This window comes from Macrobrachium rosenbergii, chromosome 13 (genome assembly GCF_040412425.1).
Source record: "Macrobrachium rosenbergii isolate ZJJX-2024 chromosome 13, ASM4041242v1, whole genome shotgun sequence".
NCBI classification, from domain to species: domain Eukaryota; kingdom Metazoa; phylum Arthropoda; class Malacostraca; order Decapoda; family Palaemonidae; genus Macrobrachium; species Macrobrachium rosenbergii.
The window spans coordinates 17,644,401-17,671,176 of record NC_089753.1 but is presented as its reverse complement, the minus strand read 5'-3'; the positions used below and the strand labels follow the sequence as shown (position 1 = coordinate 17,671,176).

Genomic DNA, 26,776 nt, shown 5'->3' with positions numbered 1-26,776 from the left:
TCCCTTCAGCCCAAATACAAGTCTTTCTGCCCTTTGCCTTGCCTCTGTTTCACTTCTTTTACTCTACATATCTCTAATTTTTCTTCATTCACGCTAAAAGTACTCAATGAGAAAATAATTTACTCACACTTAGCTTGAGTTGGATGAATAATAAAGATAGGACAGATGCCATTAATTAATACCACTTGTGACTTTCTCATGTTTAAAAAGCTTGTTGACTAATTATGAAAAATGAACTGGCATCACAAAATCAATAGCATCAAAATAATGTGGTATGAATGTTACCAATATTCTATGCTCTAACAACTTTACAATTCAGCTCTAAACCTTTGTCGCTGTAAGCAAATATTTTGAATTGAAACTTGCTCTATGTAAAATTGCAAGGTTTGTCATATGAAAATAAAAAAAGTAGATCTGAAAAAATCTGCTGCACTAATTATAAGAAAATTTACTAATTAAGGACAGGACTAGAGTCATAAGTTACTTGGACAGAGATGCCATAAAGACTCACTAGTTCATCTGAGGATGGCACTTGGAAACAATGAACCAAATGTGCCAATAACTTAATCTACCCTACTCATGAACTGACTGGTAGTGATATAGTACTATTTACAGCATTAGCTGGTAGTGTGTTCCACAACTAGGCTATTTTACATGAAAAAAGTTCCCATGTTTATACTGGATCTGGTCAGGTTACTACTTAAGGTAAACAAATCCTGTAGTGTAAGTTATAAAATTTTTTAACCTATTAAAAAGTTTTTATCAACTAAATTCTTAATTGATGCTTTTCTAGGGGGTACACTTTTAGGCATCCTTGGCCCCTCGATATCCTAGAACTAGCTGATGGAATTAAGTTTGGTTTCTTGACTGTTTTTTTCTAAACTTGACATATCTGTCTTTGAGCTGGGGCCCAAATTGGGACATCATTCTCTACACTGAGATCTAACTTGTGCACTGAATGAGGTTATAGTTTCCTTTGCTGTAGTAGTAAATTGATGTTCAAAGTATCCTTGCATTTACTGGGCATTCTTTTCGACTTTTATAAATTGCTTAAAATACTGTGAGTCACTTGTGAGGTGGACGATACTTATGAACTGTACAGTTACAAGACTGCAATACATTTTGACATAATATCAACCATAAGAAGATTAAGTTCAATAGCTAGACACAATTAATGCCATGCCCAAATAACACCAGCCTAACATAATCTTTGTGTAGACAATTAAAAGAGCAGAACAGTAACATATCAGTAAGGATGATACACTTGAACACTATACATATGGTTCTAACCAGATCATTGGTGGGAAACGTATGGCACATTACAAAACTACTGTCAGTAACAAGGGAAACACATTAAGCAGAAACTTGCAGCCATGATTTGCTCATATCCAGAGGAAAGAATACAGCATGAACAAAAGCTCATAAAATTGAAGCATGTATTAATACCATTATTATTTTATTAACAGGTAATCTAACCAAACCAGAGTCAAATTGTCAACTCTAGCTACGCTGGCCTGAAAGGGTTTTTATAATGAGATTTTGAGTTTAATAAATCCAATGTAGCATTCTTTTAGGTATAAACACTACACTGCAACCATGGGTTGCATTGCTTTAATTTTTTAATATAACTCATTTTCAATAAAGTTTGCCATTTATTAAAACGATGCATTTCCAGGATGTTAAAACAACAGTTTTAGCTTGCCTATTGTATCAGCCCTTTTATTTCCCATCAAGTCTACACAAGCTAGGATCCAAGGTATTCCAAACCATATGGCATCTTCATGTAATTTATAGAATAAAAACTAAATTTGCTGCATAAAAGGAATTTTTCTAATGCAGTCTTATTCACTGAAAGTAAATTTCTGTAGTATCATACTTTTAATGTAGATTTCTGTATTATCAAACTTTTAATAATCTCAGTTGCTTGCTTAATTCCAACTTGATTCAGCCACACTACAGGTACGCATTTTTTTTTTTAGCCCAAACCACAAACATACATAAAATCATACATTGGTGGTGAAAAAACATTTATCAGTAGGACTATAGCCAGTATACGAGCTAATGAACAGAAACTGAGCAGCTAGATTAGTGTGTGCCCCCATCCCATTACACCTTACTTCCCAGCCACCTCTGGACAATAAGTTTGACTGCATAGTTTGTATTCAGTTATTAGCTCTCCCATAAGATGAGAGGAGTTTCCAACAAGCAATGGTCTGCACCACTGTGTGAACATGAAAACTTTTTTTTTTTTATAAAAGTGCATATTATAACAAAATTTTAAAAAGTACATACTATAACAAAATTCAAATCATCACTTGGGCAGATGACTGTCATCTTCCATGTAAAACCAGAAAAATTTAAAGACATTTAAGAAAAATTATATACCCAACATGGATAAACATTTTCATGGTTCAGTAACAGCAAGCTTGCCCTTCACGAACAAAACAGAATGGGAATTAAAAGAACTTTGAATTCATTTTAATAATGTATTTAGAAATATATAATTTTCTGAAAACTGTAGAACACAGTAAATTTACAAAGCTAGAGAGAGAGAGAGAGAAGGAAGGAGTAAAAAAAAATGCACTTAACTTTAATAAATATTTCTTTAAATTTCAATGTGCAATACACATTTGAAACACAAAACTATTAACAATTGCACTGTGTTGTACCTTCTGATACAGGAACCCAAGCCTATGGACTATCTATTGCATGATTTTAACACCCATTCCTGCATTTTATAGTTATAATAGCACAGTTTTCCCGATTCCTTATTTACTGGATATTCCAACAAACTAAGTATTACTATATATACATGTATACAGTAGTCAGATCAAGTAATACCAAAGCTGGTGATTTAAAATCACATTTCATACTGCTTCATTCCAATTTGCAACTGTTTCCAAATTTTTTTTAACAAACAATTGGATTCCTAATGTCATTTTACCCATGACATCTTTTGAACTTAAAAAATATACCACAACAATGAATCCTGCACAACTAAAAAATATACCACAACAATGAATCCTGCACAACTAAACTTGTGTAATCCACTCTGATCATCAGGAACTATAACAAAACTGATCCTCATGATATATGTCTCTCCTTTCCTATAACAAAATACTTTTGCAGCAATATCAAAATAGAATACTGTATGACCAACTTGGAGAAATGGTGGAGAAAATAACCTCAAATTAAAATAACCTATAACAGTTTTTCCCCAGAAATGCTCCTGCTGGATTTTCAAATCAATTCATAATGTGATCATCCTGGGATCCTAACTTGTCTCCATGTTTAGCAACAACATGAGTCCTTACATTCCCTTTCCGAGCAGAACGAAAGCTGCAGTATGGACACATAAATGGCTTTTCTCCTGTATGAACCATTATGTGGCGCCTGAGTTCAGCCGCATACCGGAAACTTCGCTGACAGTATGGACACAGATAATCTTGAAACTTGTGACTCCCTCTCCCAATAAACGCAAAGTTGCTCGCCTCCCTGCCATCGCCTACTCCCTAAGGGGACAAAACCCTCTAATTATTGCTAAACAAATTCAACCACATAGAATCAATGCTATTCAACCATATACAATTTCTTCATGCAAAACCTGTCAAAAGATTTTAACTGCAATTGAGCACTGTCCTTGCTAATAAAGAGTTAAAATGCAAAAGTTAAAAAAAAAAAAAAAAAAAATTATTGCTTTCTAAAACATGAAGGCATGAGCTATACAACTAGCAAACGGCTTCCATTAAACTCTAAGCTAAGCTGTAATCAGTGCACTGCAATTTAAATTAACAGTACCATTATGTCATGATCTGTCCTGAGCCTATACTGTATTTCAGATTGGAATCACTACAATGCAAAGGAAAACTATGATTTCCTGTTACTCCCATCACATCAAAGTGATACAGAATTGTATGATTAAACCAATGATGAAAATACTCCAAAAAGCTGAATGCCATTCATATTGCTAGGAGCCTTAACAGGTATTGTTGAATATTTCCCAAAAAAACAACCATCCCTTCTAAGTCCACACAATCACCAACTCAGCTGCTTAAGTTGTATATGAGGTTAAGGAATGGAGAGTATTTTTGGGAAATTGAAGTGTGAGGAAATATAAGGCTTATTCTTAGCAAGAAATAAATAAATAAATGAATAAATAAAACAGTTCTAATGATTCGCATCCTAATTTCTCGAAGCAGAAGCAATGCAAAACGTTAGCTAAACCAGATTTGAGTAAGTTTAGACAAACCCTTACCTTATTTCACCCATACTATTGCACAGTATTAATGCAAAATTAGCCCTACAATATCACTGGAAGTAGTCTTTTATCCAGAAGAACTTCTTTATCTATCTAGGAACACTGAATACGTTATATCCTGAGCATAATACAGTATCATGAGACAATTCCTATGCTTTTGTTTTGTAGACAAAGGAAATGATACCAAAAGGATTCAAACTTTAGTTTCTAAAAAAGTGAAACCTTAACAAGGATATCTTATACCTATTTTATATATATTTTACAAACATACTTGTATACATACATACACACCCACACACTAGCTCTGGTGCTCACAACAGATACATCCCCAGCAGTGCTACTTTGGAGGTATAATATTCCAATTTGTAAATAACTACAGGTAATATTACATTTTCAATTTGTAAATAACTGCAAGAAATATTACATTCTCAAAACTTATTAAAACCATATTTACTTTCAGATCTGCCAAATCTCTCCTAAGAGACTACAATAATTTTCAGGACTGAGGTCTAAAAAACATAACTACATCCAGAATATGTTCAAGGTGATACAAATCATTCACTCATACTGTCAAGTGTCAATCTGCTAAATTTGGACATCACAAATTAAAAATAAGGAAGTCTGAATAAATGTCCCCCTTAAATGTACAATGCATCTTTAAAATACACATAAACAGTAATTTGAGGAGTTAACACTTCACATGCTGTCTAATGCATAACAAAAATAAGCCTGCACAGTGGATGCCAAAGAAACTGTTTCTATTTCCTGTTATGACATACAGTAGTGCTAAACAATTATTTTACAGATGAAACACATGTTCACACCAAATAGAAACTGGCAGTTTTCCTATCCACTGATTACAAAAGGCTTAAATTACAATACTGTACCTCTTTTCTAATCTGGAGTAAAAGCTTCTTGAACTTGGTCGTAAATGAGATTTTGTACGGTACATAATTGCAAAGTAAGATTACCATGTATGCACAAGGTATTTTAGTGGTTATCCATTAACTCATGAAAGTGGGATGTCTTCTAAACATATGTATTCTGAGGTTGCTTTTCTGTGCTGAGCGATGTTCACAGTATGGACACTGAAAAGGCTTTTCTACCATGTGTATTCTTGCATGGCGTTCCAGGTCACTAGGATACTGGAAGACTTTTTGGCAAACACTGCATCTATTTTCCGTAGATTTGCGACTCCTTCCATAAAACCTTTCATCCCTGAACGTCGTTTGGTCAACTCCGAAAGTCTAAGAGATAAAGCCCTTAATTAATTTCATTATATTTATAATTGCATTTTCTTTAGCTTACAGACCAAATGGGAAAACTGACAAAAATTATGATAAAGTTTTTGCTTCAGTGACGGAAAGAATGCTGGTGTGCATTAGCATATATAAAAGACATAATCACCTAAATGAAAACAATATTGTATTCTGAATTTCAAATCATAAATTTATACTGATTTATACAAATTAAAAAATTAGGGTGGAAAATTAGTGTAGAGGTGTATATGTATGCTGAACTTGATAACTCATTCAAGATGTAATACATCCTTAAAGAAGTGATCACATCTCTATCTCTTTACCTAACCCATGAGAACACCACTGAAATGCATAATTTTCTGTAAAACTGAAATTCTAAAAACTTTTGCCACCATCAACCCATGCAATCACTTTGCTGATACAAAACGACACAAGTTGAAATAAGTACACCAAAACTACAGGGTATTCATATACTGGTACCTAATAAACAAAAATTATAAAACAAATGACTTAAGACAATGAATCTCTTATAATTGGAAACAACAGGGACAATTCAAATCCACTCCAGTGGCAAAACACTCAAAACAGCAGCGAGGGAGCTTTCATCTGGTGAACTTTCAAGTTTCACTGACTAGCATCACTAGTACTATAAAAGAACGAATGTTTGTGAACATTAATAATGTGAGACTTTACACTGCCTTTCTGAGCAGCAGAGTACCTGCAGTAGGGACACTTGAATGGTTTCTCCCCTGTATGAATCCTAATATGGCGTTCCATGTCAGACCGGTACTGAAAGACTTTCCGACAAAGTGGGCATTCTTGAGGATTACGGCCTCTCCTTCCACATGAACTCTCTACGCAGCTTGTCTTAGTGGCATCACCTGGAGTCTAGGGGATAAAGCCCTACATTACTTTTACTATAAACGACAGTCTCAACAAACATTAAAAACTACCTGCAAATGAACCAGACAAGCTTTTCCTAGATAACATGGTCACATTATACAGAACCCACTCTGTGTTCTATGAACCAAAGATTGTTCTTTCCCGACACTAAACTTAATAAAAGGTTGCTGGAAATATCTTATTAGTTCTAGAAGTAACAGTACTTAGGGGATTCCATGGAAAATGGAAAATACTATGTAGATATATTTCTAATTTTCACCTCCTCCACAAAACATTTACACAGTTTTACACTGGACTGTTTTCCAGCTACCGTACTATGCACAACACACAGAATATTAGTAACGTTGATACTGCGATGTAAAATTTCTCAATTTTTCCCGTATTAAGTACATTTAGGCTAATAAAGATCATATCCTTTATTCCATATATCATATATTTCAAGAATATTATGTGACATTATTTTACAATACAGAAAATAAAAAAAAAGTCGATAACATATTCTAGACCACAAATTGGTGATCAGCATACATTGTAATTCATACAAAATGTTGACTAGATCAGTATTTTTTTAAAATTTGAAAAATATTAAAATTGCATAAGGCCATCCCTTACTTCTAAAAAATGAACATTCACAATCTGAATGTCATAATTCAGTATACTGTGTTGCTATTCTACTACAGAAGCATTTTCAATAACAGAAGTAACAAAAACCTATCCAGGGAAAAAATGACACACTCAAACGAGGCACTTCTTAAGGTCTTCTTGCCACAAAGACGTACATCTATGGTTTTCAAAACAGACACATCACTGACAATATCCTCAACCAATTTTACTACCATTCATCAACAGTCAACTACACATATCCTTATGCATATTGAAAACATGAATCTTGACATTGCCTTTCTGAGCAGTACAGTACTTGCAGTAGGGACACTTGAATGGTTTCTCCCCAGTATGAATCCTAATGTGGCACTTCAATTCTGCACAAGAACGGAAAAATCCCTTACAGTAGGGACACTGGAACCGTCGTGGCAAGGAGTATCCTCCGCTTCCAGTAAACCTTAATCGGCTCCTCTCGACACCAGCAACGCCTATCGCCTAAAGGGGGACAAAACCCTCTATTACTGCTTAGTCAACAGTTCTTTCCAAATCGAATCCAGAACACAAGCACTTCATAAAATACTACACAGTATCTTCATGCATAACAGCTACTTTCCTGATACCCTTCGTTGTCATACACTAATCATTCAACCACTTTATGAAGTTCAATAGGTCTTAAATTCAATTGCGTTCAAATATGAATTAAGATAATTCAGTAAAATCAACGGTAATGCCCCAGCCCCAAATTCTTTATTGCAGGGTGACTTTCAAAAGAAAATACAAGCCAGCATACTGTACTGGGAAGTATAAGAAAAACAATAAGTTCTCATTACAAAATATAAGGAAAATATTGTCTTATTTTTGGCTTTCAGAATTTATGTGCCTACCTAGCATAAATACCAAACTTTTGCAAATATACTTCGATCAATTTTAAATGACTGAAATCCAACTTTCCTTACTTTTTGCCTTTCTGGAAATCTTAAAAATTGCTAGCTATATGGAGTGTATCCTAACCTTAGAGTCCTTCTGATAGTACCTAACCAAGCAATAAGAGCAAGTGAGTGTTTGCAGCAGAACAAGCGGAGGAAAAAAACTCAAAAGAGCATTGGATGAACATTGCACAGCAAAACTACAAGCTACATTTTCACTTACATTTCATGCTATTATTTAATCAGCATCATTCCTAAACCTCATCAATTTTGTGTAATTACCTACATAACAAACACTAATTACTTTCTTAGCTGAGAGTAACTCACTATTTCCTTCACTAAGCATTAAGTTTTGATTAACAATAAGGTAGTGTACATTATTTACTTCAATAATGATAAGTAATTTTCATTTTTTTTTTTTTTTTTACTTCAGAAGAGGTAGGGTACTGCATTAATGATTACATATTTAATGGTTGAGAAAAAACTCAAAATGCAAAGTTGCCACATTTTCCGTTACCTTCCTTTCTCCCTAATTCCTTTCTTTTCCCTCATGTCAGCCGCAGCCTACTGCTTACTTCCATGGTTACACCACACCCTACAACCTTTGCCCTTCTTTTTCTTTTGGAACCATATCAGCTAGGAGAAATTATTTTGCAAGAGCATAAAAAATATAAAAAATAGTTACATATTGTGCAGTGAGGTTAAATCCCACATTCCTTTCCTATACATATTCACCACCCTTAGCTTCTTAGAATTTCATAAGACTAGGCAATCTGATTATTACCTTTTCTGAAGACCAGCTTATGAGAAAGCAAAGCAAGTGTTTGTTTACGGAAGAAAATAACCAGGATATAAAACAGCAATCATCTTTCTACTTCTTTAATCACATGGTATATTAAAAGAATACAATAAAGTCTGCAAAATAATTCAGCTTTGGGTATTTTACTACATGGAATTATTGCTAAAGAACAATAACTTGCACCAAATGGCAGATCTTACTGGGTAAACCGTAATATTACAGTACACCAAACTGCGTATTTTTATGAGTTTAACCTGAGAAAAAGGGGAATTTTTCCTGTACATCCAAATAAAGTGCTCTCTTTCTAAACATACCAACAGTGCTGCCATAAGCAGACCAACACAAGTTTGTCAAATCCACCAACATATAAGAGAAACACAGTGAATATTATAGGAAGTGTGTACCACGCATACGAATTATATGCACTGATCCAGAATATCTTCCCTATCCAGACTCCTTGACTATAACATACGGTATACGCAGTGCTAATTCTGGAACCAAACATGAATAAAAAATCCTATTTTAACACATCAAAGTTATGAAGAAAAGGTACTTGCTCAGCAATTATGTCAAGCATAACCCTTTAGAGTTACATCCACGAAGAACCGTGGCACAAAAACCTTAAAACTGGAGCTGTAGGTACTTGAAATTTCTTCAAATAACACCTAACAGCTCTCCCTGATGTATCAATTGCCACCTGATTGACACACATATACCTGATTGAAGGGTACTGTACCTCTCTTACTGAGAATGTGGGTTTACTGTACTCTTAATTATAATTTTTTCCTTAACCAGTTTTAGTTTCTTTAATTAATACTGCTGCACATATTTGAATGTCAACCATACAAGAGATGAAAATATGGACTAGAGCTTTTGTTTATAGACCACATAAATCCGCACAGCAAATAAAAACACTGCCTACCTATTTTGAGAGCTAACTAGTTCTGAAAAACAAAACTTGATGGATGTCAAACTTTCCTTTGTATTTTCTTTTTCTTTTTGTCTCAGAATGTGAACTTGGCTAAGTTCAGATTCCAAATGGTATGGCACTAAAATGACCTCACCAGGGAAGGTTTACTTTCAATTTTATTCAATTCAGTTACTTCTGGATTATATATATAAAAAAATGTTTCAGATATGGTCTTCAAATTCTATCACTTTTAATTCATGAACAACACCTACCCTGGAGAAGTTTCTATGTAATTCATATGGTAATAAGGTATGTTCTTATGACATTTTTGTAAGCATTTGTCTTAATTTCAACAATACAAAATTGCAATTTTCCAATGATACCATCAATATAAATCTATCAGCAATCAGCAAGCAGTTCACTGACTCGCTGATTATCTTGAATACAAGCAATTTTGTAACATGCTAAAGACAACTAAATACTACACTATCCATATCAAAATGTATGACATCCATACTAAACAATCATGAGACTAGACTCGGCAATTACAGTATTTTAATTTACTTCTAGCATCTGTTCTCTTCTCACTTTGTATTCTTTTTTGGAAGTTAATACAAAACATCAAAAGCTAAGTGACATAGCTTTTTCCAAAAGAGTAAGATAATCAACGAACAGTAAGCTGACATTTGTCATAATTTAATAAAAAGTAACATCTACAACATGTACCATGATAGTTCTCTAAAAGAGTGGAATTATGTCATGTAAAATTACCTTACCTTTTCAAAGCAAAAGGTTAAAATTTACGTATATGAACTTTTACTGAAAGATGTCATGAAATCATCATAAACCTAAAGTATAATAAACAATACTCTCAAGAGATACTATTCATGGTCATTTCAAGTCAATCCTTAATTCTACAATATACAGCCATAATCAGAAAAGGAGCCATAAGTTAGAAAAAAAAAAAAAAAAAAAAAAAGCATTCACAACACAAAATCAAAATACAACTGTACCAAAAACACAAACCAGATTGCCAACACTAATGCCAATTTTCATTATTTTAATTGAATTATGATTTCCATGCTCATGGACGGAGGATGAAGGATCTGAGAAAGAAAAAGTTGAAAGTAGAAACAGATAGAGAATAAAGGTTTTGAAAGATTGGAGAGTATGGTTTAATTTCTAATTTCTGTAATAAATGATTAGGTCACAGAAAAAAGGATGCAAAGTAAATTAAATGTCCTGAATGAAATGGCCGGAGATTGTACAAAAATTGAAATGAAAACAAGTTATATCAACACCATCAAAAGGAAAAGTGCAAGCTGCTCAGGGTAAGGAATACTGTAACATATCAGGTTGGAATACAATGTCCTCATATTTGAAAGAGTTTTGATTTTGCATAAACAGATAAAAGGAAAATTTTTTCCTGTATAGGAAGGTAACCCAATATGCATAAAATTCATGATGTATTAGCCTAACAAAATGTGCTATACGACCCTAGCTGTTGTACAGTGTAGTTTATTTTTGTTTTTCTATTTCATATACAAAGTTTAGCAACAACTGCACAAGCAAAGTTAAATATTGTGGTGGATTAACTACCATGAGTTTCATATGTCAATCAAGGCTACACACTTCTTGGTGCAAAACAGCTGCCCTATATGCTATTAACTAAACACTTACTATCTATGGAACATACATCGTTTACTGAATTACTTTCAAGAAACTGCCTTTCAGGCTATATAGTGAGAAGCCTGACACCTTCTGGTACATGCTTTACTTTTGTGAGCCAACACAAAATAAAAAATCACTGCCTTGTGAGATCCTACTACTTTGGAATGTTGACCAACAAAAGAAAACAAAAAAATTATTGATTCTAGCCAACTGACAACATCCACCAAGTGGGGTAAGTATATCCTCAATGTTTTACTGCCTTCATGCCCTAAACACATGATTACGCTTTATAAAACGTATGTGGAACAAATAGCACTTACAACACTGTTAATGGCACCATAATGCAGGTAACAGCACCAAAAAATTGGGGTTAACAGTGCTGTAAGTCAAGAACAAAGTAACCCAAAGACTGCCTGTGTATGTACAGTATGTACATATGTATGTATGTATGTATGTATGTATGTATGTATATATATATTATATATAAATATATACAGTATATATATATATAAAATATATACATAATATATATATACAGTATATACACATACTGTATCAAGGTAAATGAGCTTTCCAGCAAATTGCCAATCCAGTACATTTTTAAAAAGTCAAGATAATTAAGCATCTAGCAATAAGATTCTTGTTTTTAAACTTTATCTAATTAGCTGGTAACAGGTAAAGGGGCAACTGTAGCACATTTGCAATAAAAAGAACTGCATATACAGTACAGTAATATGAAAATAATACCCACTGGCTTAACTTGGGAAAAAAAAAAAAAAAAAAAAAAAAAAACAGTAAGTTTGCTTTGTGAACAGCAGAGCTCCACAAGACAAAAACTATCCCGTAATCATATTGGTCAGGTAAGTTAAAGGGCAGTAAAAATGGTACCTGAGATTTTTCAGCACCCCAAAAACAAGATCATGCTGTAAGGTAGATAACTGTACAAGACAGTGTGTCAGAAGAATATAAGAAAAAAGAAAAATTAGAAATGTTTAAATTAAAACCTTACACAATAAAGAGTATAATTTTTAAGCGATTTCATATTTTCTTTTAATCAACTCACAAAAACTTTTAAAGCATGTAATGGACGTGAAAATAATCTACCAACTGAGTGCCATATTATCACTACTTTATTAAAGATCTTTTATTAAAAGCTGCATGACATAATGCCATCCACTAAAAAATATGGGAAAAGGTGAAAGAATTTTCACAGCATCAATTTCTGAAGACTTGGCATTTTCAGTGTTAGCATTAGGACACCAAATTACTTATTTAGCAAAAAGCATGTGCCAAGCTTGGAATATGCATACTGCTAGGTACAATGCAAGGGCACAGTCTTGCTAAAAACCAAGCCATTTTCTGTTATTAAAATTTTTGAAAATTTCCTAATCTTCAAACTTGTCTACGGACCAAAAGAGAAGTGCACTGACATGCCAGAGCAACACAATTTTATTTGTTATTTCATTTACAAAATTTAATAAGCTCCAGTTTACCGCTTAACTCACTGATTTTACAAAGTACACAAATTTTTTTTTTTACACAAATAAAACACCAATTTTTACAGTTCTATATTCTCAAATCTTAAAATGAGATACTTGCTGTTTAGTGTTCCAACTTCCTTCCTTTGCTTTTGCATCTGTTTTTTTGCATCCTTGCTAATGCACTAGTTTTTGATTACCTAATTTACTATGTTCTTTTGTGTTCACATGTGTTGGCTATGGTCATTAACTCACTTGCATGCGCCTGCACAATTGGTGAGAATATTACTTTAAAAAGAGGATCTAGAAGTTACACCATGCCTTGAAAATGTCATCTGGGTGCTTGATTCTGTTCTCATGACTTCCTGTTGCCCAGTTCTGCTCTGATGTTGATCAATCAACACTCCACAAAATGTGAATAAGCTTCTCCACTAAGTTTACAAAATTTTGCTTTCTTCCTTTCCAATAAGGTATGCAGAATTTCAAATTTAAAGGAGTAAAATATTAAGTGCCTTCCTCTTTGGTATCTATAAAGGAATGACAATCTTCCAACTACAGAGTTTCTCATATGCTTTCCTCACCTTCAAGACATTGATATAAACATAGCAGCATTGCAATGCAAGCTAGAAAAGAGGGCCACTGATCTGCCCATTCCTTGGAGAGTGCTCATCCTACCCTGTGAACATATCTGACTAACTGTTCCTATTCCCAGACTGATTTTCACAATGGCTACTTTCTTAAGCCTTCCAGTCCTGGTTGCAATATTTACTCACAAACTCAACAACCCAGCAACATCTCTCTTCCAGACATTCATCCACCCAGCACAACTTTGTTACCTGTTTCCTGCTGGTGCACCTGTCCAGATAGGGTCATGGGTTGCTCTGAGGATACTATTTTAGTTAAATTGAACACTGAGTTTTCTCTGCTATTGGCCAGGGATGCATGCTTGTTGTAACCTGTGACCCCTAGCAAGTTCCTGGATTATCAAAAATATTTCTACAGGATGGTCCTGCATCCATGAACCACCCCTTGCCCCCATTATCTGGTTAAAATACAGGAATCACATCTCTCTCTCTCTCTGGCCCTGGTTAAAATACAGGAATCACATCTCTCTCTCATGCACCATTAAGATTCAGTTGAGAATGTGGATGCTGCAGGCATTAAAGTCAGAATTATCACTCTGACCGGTCCTAGTAACTGCCATTCATTTGCATCTAGTCCCATCCACTGTCACAGTCTAAAGCAGTTCAGAAACCTGGCAGCCATTTTTGTAAGGCCTCTATTATATTATATCACTTCTTCCCGATCAGCAAGACAAGTATATCCGTATGGGTGGCAATTCCAGCAAATGACAAGGCCAAAAACCCTATGCCTCCCCATTTCAGACAGAAAAGGGATTGTCACTGTTCCAGGGACTTTGTGTTAAACAAGAGCCATGCCCAATGGGACAAAGTTTGACTGAGGTTCCGTAAGTGGTCTTATTCTCATCATATGAACCATACACATGTGGATTACCAATTTTCCAAGATAACCTAGGGGTTTAGCACACATGGCAAGTTGTGCTTATACAACCCAAGTCAGGCAGCCTTTGGACACCCACCTTCTCTGTCCATTGCATCTCCTGCCCTGTCATCGGTATGCCAAGGACTTACCGTTCCCAAGAACTCCACCTCCTTTATGACCATGATACATTCCCTAAAACAACCAGGATGAAGCACCCTTCTCCCAAGTTCCAGACTAGGTCAGTGATATTCTCAAGTCAGAAATGTGCGACCACAGGAGGAACCTGTGGCTGAAATCAGGCAGGATGATGATTCTGCTCACATGAATCAGACTTGCCCTTGATAAAATCAATCAATCTTAAAATTTTATTGCAATATCCAAGAGGAAGGGTGGCAAAAGAATCAATGAAACTTAAAACTGCCCCTGGGAATTTTTTTTTTTCCTCTGTACCTACCAAATCACTGAGGATGCATCAGACATCTCTCTCCCATAGACCTGTGACCTTTGGCACGGGTGAATTCCACCAAGAGGGATCAGGAGATTCTCCTGACAAATATCTTGTAATGATGTTGTCTGAGAAGGCTTAATCTGTGCCAATTATGGAAAAGCCTGGTATGTGGGCCTTCATTAGAGGGCCTCTACCCCTCAAATCACATTGCTTATTTCTTTAAGAACCTGATGATGCAGAAGAGGGAATCAGTTTTTGAATATCTTTGGGATTTCCTTTCATTAGCCAGACTTAACAAGTTCTGTTCTGCTGGTTTCCCTGGTATGTTCCTCCTTCCAAACCTCTACAGCTACATGAGTTGCAATTTTCAAGAAAAGAGTTTATGTAACCATTGCCTCCAGAAAGTCACCTTCAATGCCAGACAAGCAGCAACACCAACATAGACCTTGCATTTGATGGCAATTTTTAAATGTCCTTTAGGAACTCTTTTATAGGAGAACTGTTCCCTTTCATTCCAACAGAGGTGTCTCCTCTTCAGCCAAGTCTCCAGGCAGAAGACAGGTGGTGAAAACACAACTGGCCCAAAGTGTTCACTCTTCAGTAGCACAGAATATAAGATTACTCATTATTTCTGTTTCTTTTATTTTCTATCAAAGAAAATTATGCTTATTCCATAGAAAACCCAAGCAATAATATGGGAGCTATTTCTGAAGAATGATGGTATGAGAGAAAAATAACTGATTTTTGTGACCACCATACTTGACAGCACATGACATTTTTTTCTACAAAAATAATCATGGTGCATCTTTTGAGGTGAACATGCCAGTGCACAAGTTTACCCTACAAGCTATGAGCAGCGGAATTTGGTGGTGAAAAACAAATCCTAAACTTAGACATTATAAACATAAACTACTGTGTCTTTTTATATCAACAGATATAAGAACCATGAATGGAGTATATTTACTTTACAATTTACAACATTCTATTCCCTATTACAGTAGGTCCCCACTAGATCGCAGATCAGCCATCGTGCCTTCAGTTAATTGCGGGTTTTTCTGTGGAACTGATCTAGTGTATATCGTGGAAAATTCACTAACTCGCAATTTTTTTTTGTACAGCAATATGCACAATTACTGTATTTTCATGACACACACTCACACACACACACACACACACTCTCTCTCTCTCAGTATACATATCCTATAATGGAAAAACAGCAAAATATTTATAAAATATTTCACTTACAGAATCCATTTACACTGTACTGTATTATACTGATCTATTATCAATGTAATATGCATAAAAGAAAAAATACAATCGTCCCGACATTTGTAATTGCTTTTATTGAAGTCTTTAATCAGCATAAAAATATTTAAAATCCGAATTTCATACGTAAGCAACACAAGGTTGTACTCTCCTCCCCAGCCTGTCAAGTCAAGCTACTGTGCTGAGACTTCAATTGTAAACACCAGTTCTCTCTCCCTATCTCTCTTGATGAAATATGAATTACTGTATCATAAACTTCAAGTACAAAATTAAAAATAATTATTCCATTATTACATTTGATTCTTTTAGCACCTAAAAAATTATTTTCCTAATTCTTTCAGCAGTAGGCTCACTAGCTGATTCTCAGAACGTAAACATTACAAATGTTGGGAAGATCTTTTTTTTATATATATATATATTACGATGATAACAGATCAATATAATATAGTATAAACAGATTCTATAAGCAAAATAACATTTTACCGATATTTTGCTGTGTTTACATTAACATTAATATTTGAAAATTATTAAATCATTGTAACATGTACATACACAAGAGAATATTTTATCACTGTTGACTGTACTTATAATTTGGTATTTTGTTTCAATGCATATTTAAATATTCGAGTACTGTAAAGTATTTAATTCTACTTATGACTTCCCAATGTTTCCCCTATCTGAAAAAAGAAAACAGACAGCTTCAATACTGTATGAGAGAAAATGGCTGTGCTTGAATGTAGGGGACTTGAGTTTCGTTTTTATATGTAGCTGTAAGCCACGCATTTTTAAGGGTAATGTTATAAGATGACTTTGAAATTATATTATAGGGATTTAGAATGATAGTTTTAACTACAGTAACATATATTTGGTGTTTGAACTATTAAAATAAGCATTTATAAGCATTTTTAGAGGGGGATCTTTGGTGTTTACACAATTAAAATACAGGCAGTCCCTGGTTATCAGCATGGGTTCTGTTCTGATGTGTGATTATAACCAAAAATCAGCGATTTCAGCGCTCTTCAGGGCTTATCAGCGCCTCTGTTAGGTATGTTTCAGCCCCGATAAGCGGAATTTGGCAATTTTTGGTGCCGAAAATTGCCGATTTTCGTGGCTTGACAAATGCTGTAAAACTGGATTGGCGATAACCGGGGACTGCCTGTAGCCAGTTATAAGCATTTTTAGAGGGGAATACCACCTTAACGCGGGTAGCTGTGGTCCCTAACCCTGCGATTACAGGGTCATACTGTACATTATATGGATTATTATGTCAATAATTACCATATTTCCATGTGTCACGGATGCTATTTTTTCCAGAAATAAGTCTTGGAAATTTATTGAGCATCTTAAAGGGCAAAGGTTGAGATTTTCACTGGCCTTACCTAACCCTCTTTTTATCTTTGCTAAAGAGTAATCAAAACTCCTGTACCGTATATGACCTCAGAATAAAGTGCATAAATTATTCTTAGTTAAAATAGTAGTAAATAAACATAAGTACAGCATCTTTCAAAATAATAAATATGGAGGTAACCAAATGTTAACGGACTAGTACCACAAATGTTGTATATCAATATAACTGGTATTTTCACTCTTCTTAAAAATGAGTGTGACTTCAAGGGATTATTATTACCTGACAAACGTAAAACTTCAGTATGTTAAAGGGATTTACCTGTAAATCGTACAATAGCAAGAAAATCATATTCAAAAGGGAAAGTTTGTAATATGTTGCTTTTTACTGATTTTCTTCATATATTCACACTTGACTTTTTTATACTTGGTAGCAATGTGCAATATATTTTCATGTTTGGAAGTTAAAATGTTTGCTGCTATTTGTAATACTGTATCTGTACTGTATTGATTTGAATCTTTTTTATTCTGTTCTGTTCAGTATTTCTCACAAATAAAGCATGGTTCTTCATACAAACATCAACAACATATACAGGCAGTCCCCGGTTATCGGCGGGGTTCCATTTCTGAGGGTGTGATGATAACCGAAAATCGCAGCTAACTGAAAATCGGCGATTTCAGAGCCTTTTCGGCGATTTTCGGGGGTTATTGGCACCGAAAAGCGCCGAATTTTGATTATCGGTTCCTCTGTTCCATTTCTGAGGGTGTGATGATAACTGAAAATCGCAGCTAACTGAAAATCGGCGATTTCAGAGCCTTTTCGGCGATTTTCGGGGGTTATTGGCGCCGAAAAGCGCCGATTTTTGATTATCGGTGCCTTTGTTAGGTATGTATCAGCGCCAATACTCAATTACTGGCGCCTATAAGCGGAAATCGGCAATTTTCGGCGCCAAAATTGCCGATTTTCGTTGCTAGACAAGAGCCATAAAACCAGATCGCTGTTAACCGTGGACTGCCTGTAGTGGTTTGCCACATCTTGCCCTATACTTTAACTGTTGTAAATAAGATATTGTCTTGAAGTTTGAATGTGTATGAATATATGTGTACAGTATATGGATATGTTATCGTCAAAAGGAAAAATGGCAAGCTGTACTGTAGCTTGCATTAGGCTTGCAGGGTTAAAGGTGGTTTTTTTCAAATGAGAGAGAGAGACATCTTGCCCTATACTTTAACTGTTGTAAATAAGATATTGTCTTGAATTTTGAACGTGTATGAATATCGTGTATGAATATCTTGCATTATGCATACATGATTTTTTACATGATTTTTTCAATGAGAGAGAGAGAGAGAGAGAGAGAGAGAGAGAGACATGATTTTTTTTAGAGATTTTTTCAATGAGAGAGAGAGAGAGAGAGAGAGAGAGAGAGAGAGAGAGAGAGAGAGAGAGAGAGAGAGAGAGAGAGAGAGAGAGAGAGAGAGAGAGAGAGAGAGAATGTGCATAATGTATTTGGATCAAGTTCTTATGTAATATCAATTAAAACAAGAAGGTTGCACATTGATAGAAAACTCATGAATAATCTCCTGTCATCCACATACAGTGCGTGATGGTATACTTTTGTATTAAGCTTTACTTAAAATCCCCAAACCATGTGAGGGGAGGCACAATACACTAATAAGGGTTAGCATAACACACACACACACACACTGACCATCTTACATAATCAAAGAGGGAAATACATAATCAAAATGGGAAAACAAAGTCTTTCATAACTTAGTCTGTATGACTAAAAACTAATACTGTAATGACATACATAAACCTAAAGAAAACCTATACGAATTGATAAATGCAAATCTATGTTGAAGGTAGTTTTGTTAAGACTGAAAATACTATAAAAATTATGCTTGTCTAAAAATATACTGGTGAGAATAACACTTGTTCTGTGCAATAGTGGGTCTGACTAGCTGATAAGAGATGCCAGGAAAGAAAGTGAAATTCTGCAGGAGATAAGAAACTGTGAAAAGAGAAGAAAGTTAAATTCTTCAGGAGATTTGAAACTGTGAATGTGATGTGCATGTTTTTTTTCAAATAGTAAGTGTTAATAGGCGGTGACAAAAATTTACGCAGATGGCGAAAAAGGGACCACTGGAAATATCTTATATATGACAACTAAAGCAATTGCCAAGAATCTAAACAAGGCGCAAAGTTATTTGCAATATTCATTACAAATCTTGATCTTCATCCCCAAACATTTTCATAAACTATGGTTTATAAGCTATGGTAAGTTATTGGTTGAACATCTTCGCTTCCATTCTTTTGAGAATTGTAAAATGCTGAAGACTAAACCATGCATGAAACAAGCAGGTGGTAAACAAAGTCCTTAACAAGAAAAATAAAAGCGGCACTACATGAAATGAAAAAAAGCTTCAAAACATATGAAAAACATAAAGGACTTCATACAGGACAAAATAAAAGATACAAGCAGTCCCCGGTTATCGGCGGGGTTCCGTTTCTGAGGGTGTGATGATAACAGAAAATTGGCGATTTCGGCGCTTTTTCAGGGGCTATCGGCACCGAAAAGTGCTGATTTTCGGTTATCGGCACCTCTGTTAGGTATGTATCAGCACCAGTACCCAATTACCGGCACCGATAAGCGGAAATTGGCGATTTTCGGTGCCAAAAATTGCCGATTTTCGTCGCTAGACAAGCCCCATAAAACCAAATCACTGTTAACCGGGGACTGCCTGTATACGTAATGGACTTCACAGCAGTCAAAAGCAGGGTAGGTTACTAAGAAATACATATGGGAGCTCAAAAACAAAATGATCAGCCAGGGAGGGGGTACAACCATAAATATGGGTGTAGTAGGGTAACTGTGACATATTGTGTAGTAAAACTTGTTCCACTCCTTTTATGCCCCCTATGATTATGTGGATGTAGGGTTGAGTGATATCTTTCTGGTTAGTAGCTCAAATTCCAAAGGAAGAATATTATTATTATTTACCCTTTGAGATTCTGATGGAAATTACAGTTGGTAGCCATTTTTCAATCTCTGATAATTGAAACATATTGTTTAATAAATTCACCATAAATCATAAAAAAAAAAGGTAACATAACAAAATCTGAATATGGCATGTATGGATGATTGTTGTTATGGAGACCAGTGTACATGCTGATTTATAAGAAAAAAACATTTTTTTTTTTCTAAGTGAACTTGCATGACTCAAGCACTGTATATTTTACATTATTGTGGTATCATACATAGCTTGTATAGTAATGAATTTCATATTACTGAAAAGGAAATGTATCGAATCTTGACACTGTAAACAGAGACTGGATACTGTCTAAATTTACTATAATTTTTTTATAGTAACAAAAATGTTTTCATTGTGGCCAACTTTTACTTGTGATAGTACATACAGGCAGTTTCCAATTATCGGCGGGGGTTCGTTCCCAACAGCGTGACGATAACTGAAAATCAATAACCGAGGATCAGTGGCGCCGATAACCGGGGATCAATGCTGATAACCGGAGATCAGTGTAGGAAATCCGGTTATTGTCGTCGCTAGACAAGCACCATAAAACCGGATCGGCAATAACTGGGGACTGCCTGTATATTATTTTTATACATTTTTAATATACATTAAAGTTCAAATCTTTAGCTTTAAAATGACACTAATTCACTAACATGGCACAAAGTTTGTTACATAGAACTAAAGAAAATTACTTCTCAGCATTTTTGCTCAGTCAATGAAGGGTGTGTGTGTTCTGGCGCAGCCAAACTTTTTCACTCCCCCATCAAATCACCATAGGGTTAAAGTATATCAGTTTCACTGGGGCACCAGGTCATATTTTAAACATGGAAGCCAATGATACAGTCATAAATGAGATGAAAATCTGAGCAAGTTGGGATAGAACAAAGGAAAGGGAAGTAAAGTAAATGAAAAGCAATGCAACTGGGAGCCCAAGGGATCCTGCAATACAGTTCTAAGAGTAAGGCCCAATGTAGGCAGTAACCACCAAGGATGGAAATGAAGATCCAACACATCGACTACAGAAGTAATGCTGTTGCTCAGTATGTTCAAAACATTTAGATGGCACTAACAAGGATACACGTATAAAGGTACAAAGAACCACTACATTAGATATAGTTCTTATTTACTGAAAACCTTTCCAAGTGTGCAGGTGATGCACAGCTACAGCCATGGTAACAGTATTTTGTGTAAAACTAACAACAGAGTTCTGATCACATTATGGTTCATCTTGAGACCTAAACATGTAAAAGTCAATTTATTGTGTTTCACGTATACTGAAGGAGAAAAATACATAAAGTTCAATAGGTATCGATAAGGAACACCTAACTCCATCTCTAAGACTATATATATAGCAGAGACATCTCACAATTTATAAAAATGTGATGGTGACTGAATTGTGACTTAATTGATCTGTAATTACAGTAAACCACATGTATTCGTGGGGGATGCATATCAGACCCATCGACGAATAACTAAAATCCGCGACTACTTAAAACCCCTCTAAAATCACTTAAAACTGCCTATTTTGACAGTTCAAACACAAAAACCCCTCTAAAAATGCTTATACCCGAGTATTTTACTAGTTTTATCACAAAAATGAATTTAGTCATGAAAATGCTATGAAAATACAAAATACAGTAATTAGTGAATATTTCTAAGTGAAAAATACCATAAATGGGAGAATTTTCCGCGAATAATGTGTGTATATATGCCATAGAGAAATCTGCAAATACTGGGGGTTTACTGTATACCCATAGGTTATTCAAGGGGATCCCATCATTTCAAATAGAACTTATTTACCTCCATCAAGTAGGGTAAACATTCACTTAATGAACCTTTCAGAAGATTAATTTTTGACAAGTGTTAATTATTAATTTGTTACTATCCCTGATGCAGATTTAAAGAAATGAAACTGTGATCTGTCACTGAGAGAGATAACATGAATGATTTAGAATATCTGGGTGCCTATCATACTTGCAGCCCAGAACATGTGCGAGTAACTGATGTGGAGTTAAGCACAGTAAAACCCAACAACTGATTTCCCCTTAACTGTCTTCATTTTAAGCCTGTTAGTGCATTCACCCTTACTAGGTGAGACAGGTAAGAGTTGAAGAATTATTTTAAACAACAGTTAAATATCATGACAAGAGTTGGAGAATTATTAAGATATTTGCCAAAATAGACTATACAATGAAGCTATATCCTGAATATAGTAATCAATCAGGGCAGTTCTTTATGACTACCAGCAGTGCTAAACTGGTGTTTATTAAAGGGTATTTTAAACCTATTAATATAAATACAAACATCAAGGACAATCCACCTTTAATACAATAGCGCATCAATATAACTGACCGTGGTATATCATACTTATGGATATATCGATGCGAAATAGAAACATCAATTTGAGTTTCTACCTCTGGATCGAGCACTGAACTGTTTTTTCAAAATTGGGAGCTTGCTTAAGGGAGAAAGCGCATCACTCACACATGAATACATAATTATTCTTACAGTACACTGTAACTCCACTTTATAGTACTGTACTGTATACTGTCCTGTTGCTTAAATTAACCTGTTAAGTGTCCTTTATGAGAGATTGTCTCCCGTACAGTCACGTATTCTAGCTCTCAGGGGAGTCATTTGGTCTATGATAACTTTTGTTTTTTATGTGTTCTTTTTTAAACCAATATTGATTTTTGTATAAAGATATTAGGATAATAAATAATGAAGAATAAGAAAAGATGAAAGAATTTATTTTACATTTCTATACCCACAAGATTATAAGCATGAAACAAAAAAGGGAAAAAAATGGTTCTTTTGAATGCCATTCCCTGAAACATAGAGCCAGTAGATTAATGAATTGTTTCATTTCATTTTCATTTATGTCATATTTTAGTGCACTTGATATTGTAAGCAAACTTTCTATATATTCATCTAGAAACTGGATGGAAACTCTGTTTGTTATCGTTACAATGTGTTCCATGACTTTTGTCACTGTCTTTCCCTTACAAAAAAAAAAAAAGGTGCCATTTTGCTAATTTAGCTCATAGTGTTGCTAACTGATGTTCCTACAATTCGTATATGAGGGAAGGGCATTTCAGGACAAATTCAGTAGCACACCAGCCTTGAAAGAGGTAAAATGTGTTACTCCAATGAAGGAGGTTTGATATGGGATGTGGCCAACCGAGATATGCCATCGGTTATGCTTAACAGGTTAATAATAAAGCATTTATCTTGCTTTATGGGTACTGTTTGTTTATACAGTATAAATATACTTAATAGCAAAAAGGAAAATGGAACGACTTCAACATTATGAGACATAACGACTATGCTCATGTATAAAGGGTAACTTGATTACAGTAGTTGTCACACTTATGTAAGACAGATTTGTTTAATTTGTATTAAACATTTTATGGACATTTTGCCATTTTTACATTAATATTAATACAGTATTTAAAAGTGAGTAAATCATTGTTATAAGCATTTTACAGGTGTACTACCGTATATAATTAGGAGTAACAGTTGTAAGAGGGTAATGTAAAATGACTGTGGGTGTTTTGGGATGACGGTTTGGGGTGTATTTTTGGTTGAAATACTAGATTGCTTTAGTATGATAATTTAAGGTATATTTTTCTTTGAACTACTGAATTAGGCAGTGAACTGTTAAAATAGATAGTTATACACATTTCAGTTTAAGGGGTAAAGTTAACTTTATAACAAAAACACGCATTCACAATATATATACAACGATATATCAGAGTTTCTTTTATAGCGGTGTAGGCTCAGACAAAAGTTACTGGTCATTCAATTACTCTTCAAGGTGAATGAGCCCAATTATGATTAGGGGAAGCTAGAGAATGCCTAGTTCTGTCTTTGATGCAGGTTTTATCAGGAAATACTATAGTACAGTAGTCAACTTGTTTTCAAACACTACTTAAGTACTTGATTCATGAAACAATGGTCTTGTTTTATTAATTATTAATGAACTCTTTCCATTCGCTATTGGCTTGTCTTTCAGACAGTGTCAGTGTTTTGTACGGTGTAAATGTCATTGTGTGTTCTAAGGATATATCATCAATATCAATATATGTCCGTGCTTCAATTTTTTAAATTGTTACAATATACTAAAAATCACTACTGATTTACTGCTGCCACTACTGGAAATCTAGTTCTACAGGCAAGCCTAATCTTCCCAGAGATGTTCCTCCCAATTTTTAGTTATTCCCCATTGGAATTCTAGTTCTGTAGGCGACCCCAGTCTTCCCAAAGACATTAAACCGATTCAAGGTAAATGAAATACAGTGAATTGTTTTCTACTGTTTATCACTTCACTTCATTCACATTCATTAGAAAGACATGACCGACCACCACCTACCCACTACCTACCCCTGGCACTCAAGCGTAATTGGATAAGTTTAACATTATTTTTTGTTAAACTACCATTTTAGATGCGGTATATTTTGAAACATTTTTACACAAGTCTCTTATAATGAATATTAAGTGTTAATAACATGTTACTTTAGGTTTAGAACTCTGTGGAAATGCTGAGAGTTGTAAGATATCTAGAATATTCTATACAAAACCCCGAGCCTTAAGGTATCCGATAAGCATAGGTGCTACTGTGCTTATTGAAGTTACTGCGACTTCAGAATGGAATATAAAGTGCCAAATTGAGCTAACTCTGTACTAGGGTCAATGACATGGCAAATGAGACTGCATCTAGGCTCATCTAGCAGGATACTTGGAAACTTGTCTATTCTTGTTTATTCCTTTTTTATGCTGCTTACTTTAGAACTGTACTCAATGACCTTTGTTCAGTTTAAAGGCATTCATTTTTTTTTTTTTGTTTCTCTGACTTGCTCTGTTTTGTTACCCTGTTTGCTTGTGTCTATTAATTTTTCTTTTATTACAATGTTCTGTGGTGATTTCTTTTTGATCAGTGTTAGCGTAGGACCAGAGTGTTGTGGTGTATTACCGCTTATACTGTTTGTTTATACTCACTGTAGACCCTAGCCTAAGGGTCAATATACCTCAGTGTATCTGGCAAGGTTTCATGGTCGGTCTTATAATGTGGTCATGTCTTTCCTGAGTTTCCTCAATTGGACTCTACATCTGTGTACATTTTGCTAAGGAAAAGAAATGTTCCATGTAGCAGTTGTGCGAAAAACGTCACCAGTGGTCTCATGAGCTATGAGCTCTTTACTCAAACACAGACGTACAAGCATTGATCATCAAGGATTCCAACCTACACAACTTCACTCTTCAGTCCCTGGGTTCTCCAACCTCTTCCAACATCTTCAGTTAAAAACTGTCTTATCTGTCAACTGGTTGCACGGAATGATGCCTTTCCAGCATTCAACAGCAAGTAAGGTGCTCCTGCCAAAGGTTACGCAAGAAGCTTCTCCTTCCAGAGTCCTGGCCTAAAAGCTACATGCCTCAGCCTCTTGATCACCTGCAGCTATGCCTTTTCCACCACCTTCCCTGGAAACAGCGTGTGGTTAAGGGTTCCAGTTGCCCTTCCTACACTGAAACATTTGATGAAAGAGCCAGTCTTCAAACATTGGATAAGGGACAGGGAAATTTTCCTTCACTGGATTTAATGTCCATGCCCTGGACTGAGAAGACATTGGCCTCTGTCACCATTTCTTCTCTCTATTGTGACTGAGGAAGCCAAGGTCTAGCCCTTACCCCCTTCTCACAAGATTCTGAAGCTGACCTCAATGGGTTCCTTTTCTCTAGATTCGCAAGTAAACAGGCCAGTGCAGACTGTTCTAGTCTAGGTATGATTCTGAAGCTGACCTCAAAGGGTTCCTTTTCTCTAGATTCGCAAGTAAACAGGCCAGTGCAGACTGTTCTAGTCTAGGTATGATTCTGAAGCTGACCTCAAAGGGTTCCTTTTCTCTAGATTCGCAAGTAAACAGGCCAGTGCAGACTGTTCTAGTCCAGGTATGATTCTGAAGCTGACCTCAAAGGGCTCTTTTTCTCTACACTGCAAAGTAGAAAAGACAATGCAGTCTGTTTCGGTTGAAACATGCAGGTTTGTGCAGAACAAGACCAGGTACTGCCAGGAAACATCTGTTAGTGGTTGTGATAACGGAGGCAATCCCCTGGCAGCATTATGGTGACAAATGTGTTCTGAAGCAAAGCTTCCCTGCACCTGAATGATTCTGCCTCCAAAATAAGACATCTCCTTTACTCAAAAAGAAGAGATCCTTATTCCCAAAGGTAGGTTCAGCTCACGCCACTTATACTCAACCCTTTGGTTGGTCATAACACCCTTTACATATTCAGAGAATAAAAGGTTCAATCACACATGACAGGGTTTCTGTTATTGAAGACTTCGATAAGGAGCAAATAGACCTTCATTCAGTATTTGCA

The 26,776-nt window shown here is 35.2% G+C and overlaps 1 protein-coding gene across 50 annotated transcripts in view; it reads right to left on the bottom strand.

Annotated features, from left to right (window-relative positions):
* The window catches only part of LOC136844932 (zinc finger and BTB domain-containing protein 24-like), a 202,656-nt gene that overhangs the window by 156,155 nt on the left and 19,725 nt on the right, over nt 1-26,776 (bottom strand). For 4 of the 50 annotated variants that reach the window (XM_067114329.1, XM_067114331.1, XM_067114333.1 and 1 more), the window contains exon 6: nt 6,836-7,518. The exons of 44 other annotated variants lie outside the window; for them this stretch is intronic. In XM_067114329.1, the coding sequence (XP_066970430.1) occupies nt 7,270-7,518 (249 nt within the window). In that variant the 3' untranslated portion in view covers nt 6,836-7,269. Of the gene's footprint in view, nt 1-2,472; nt 5,506-6,235; nt 6,406-6,835; nt 7,519-26,776 lie in introns of those variants that run through there. 2 more of the 50 variants (XM_067114322.1, XM_067114334.1) reach the window with 2 other exon arrangements.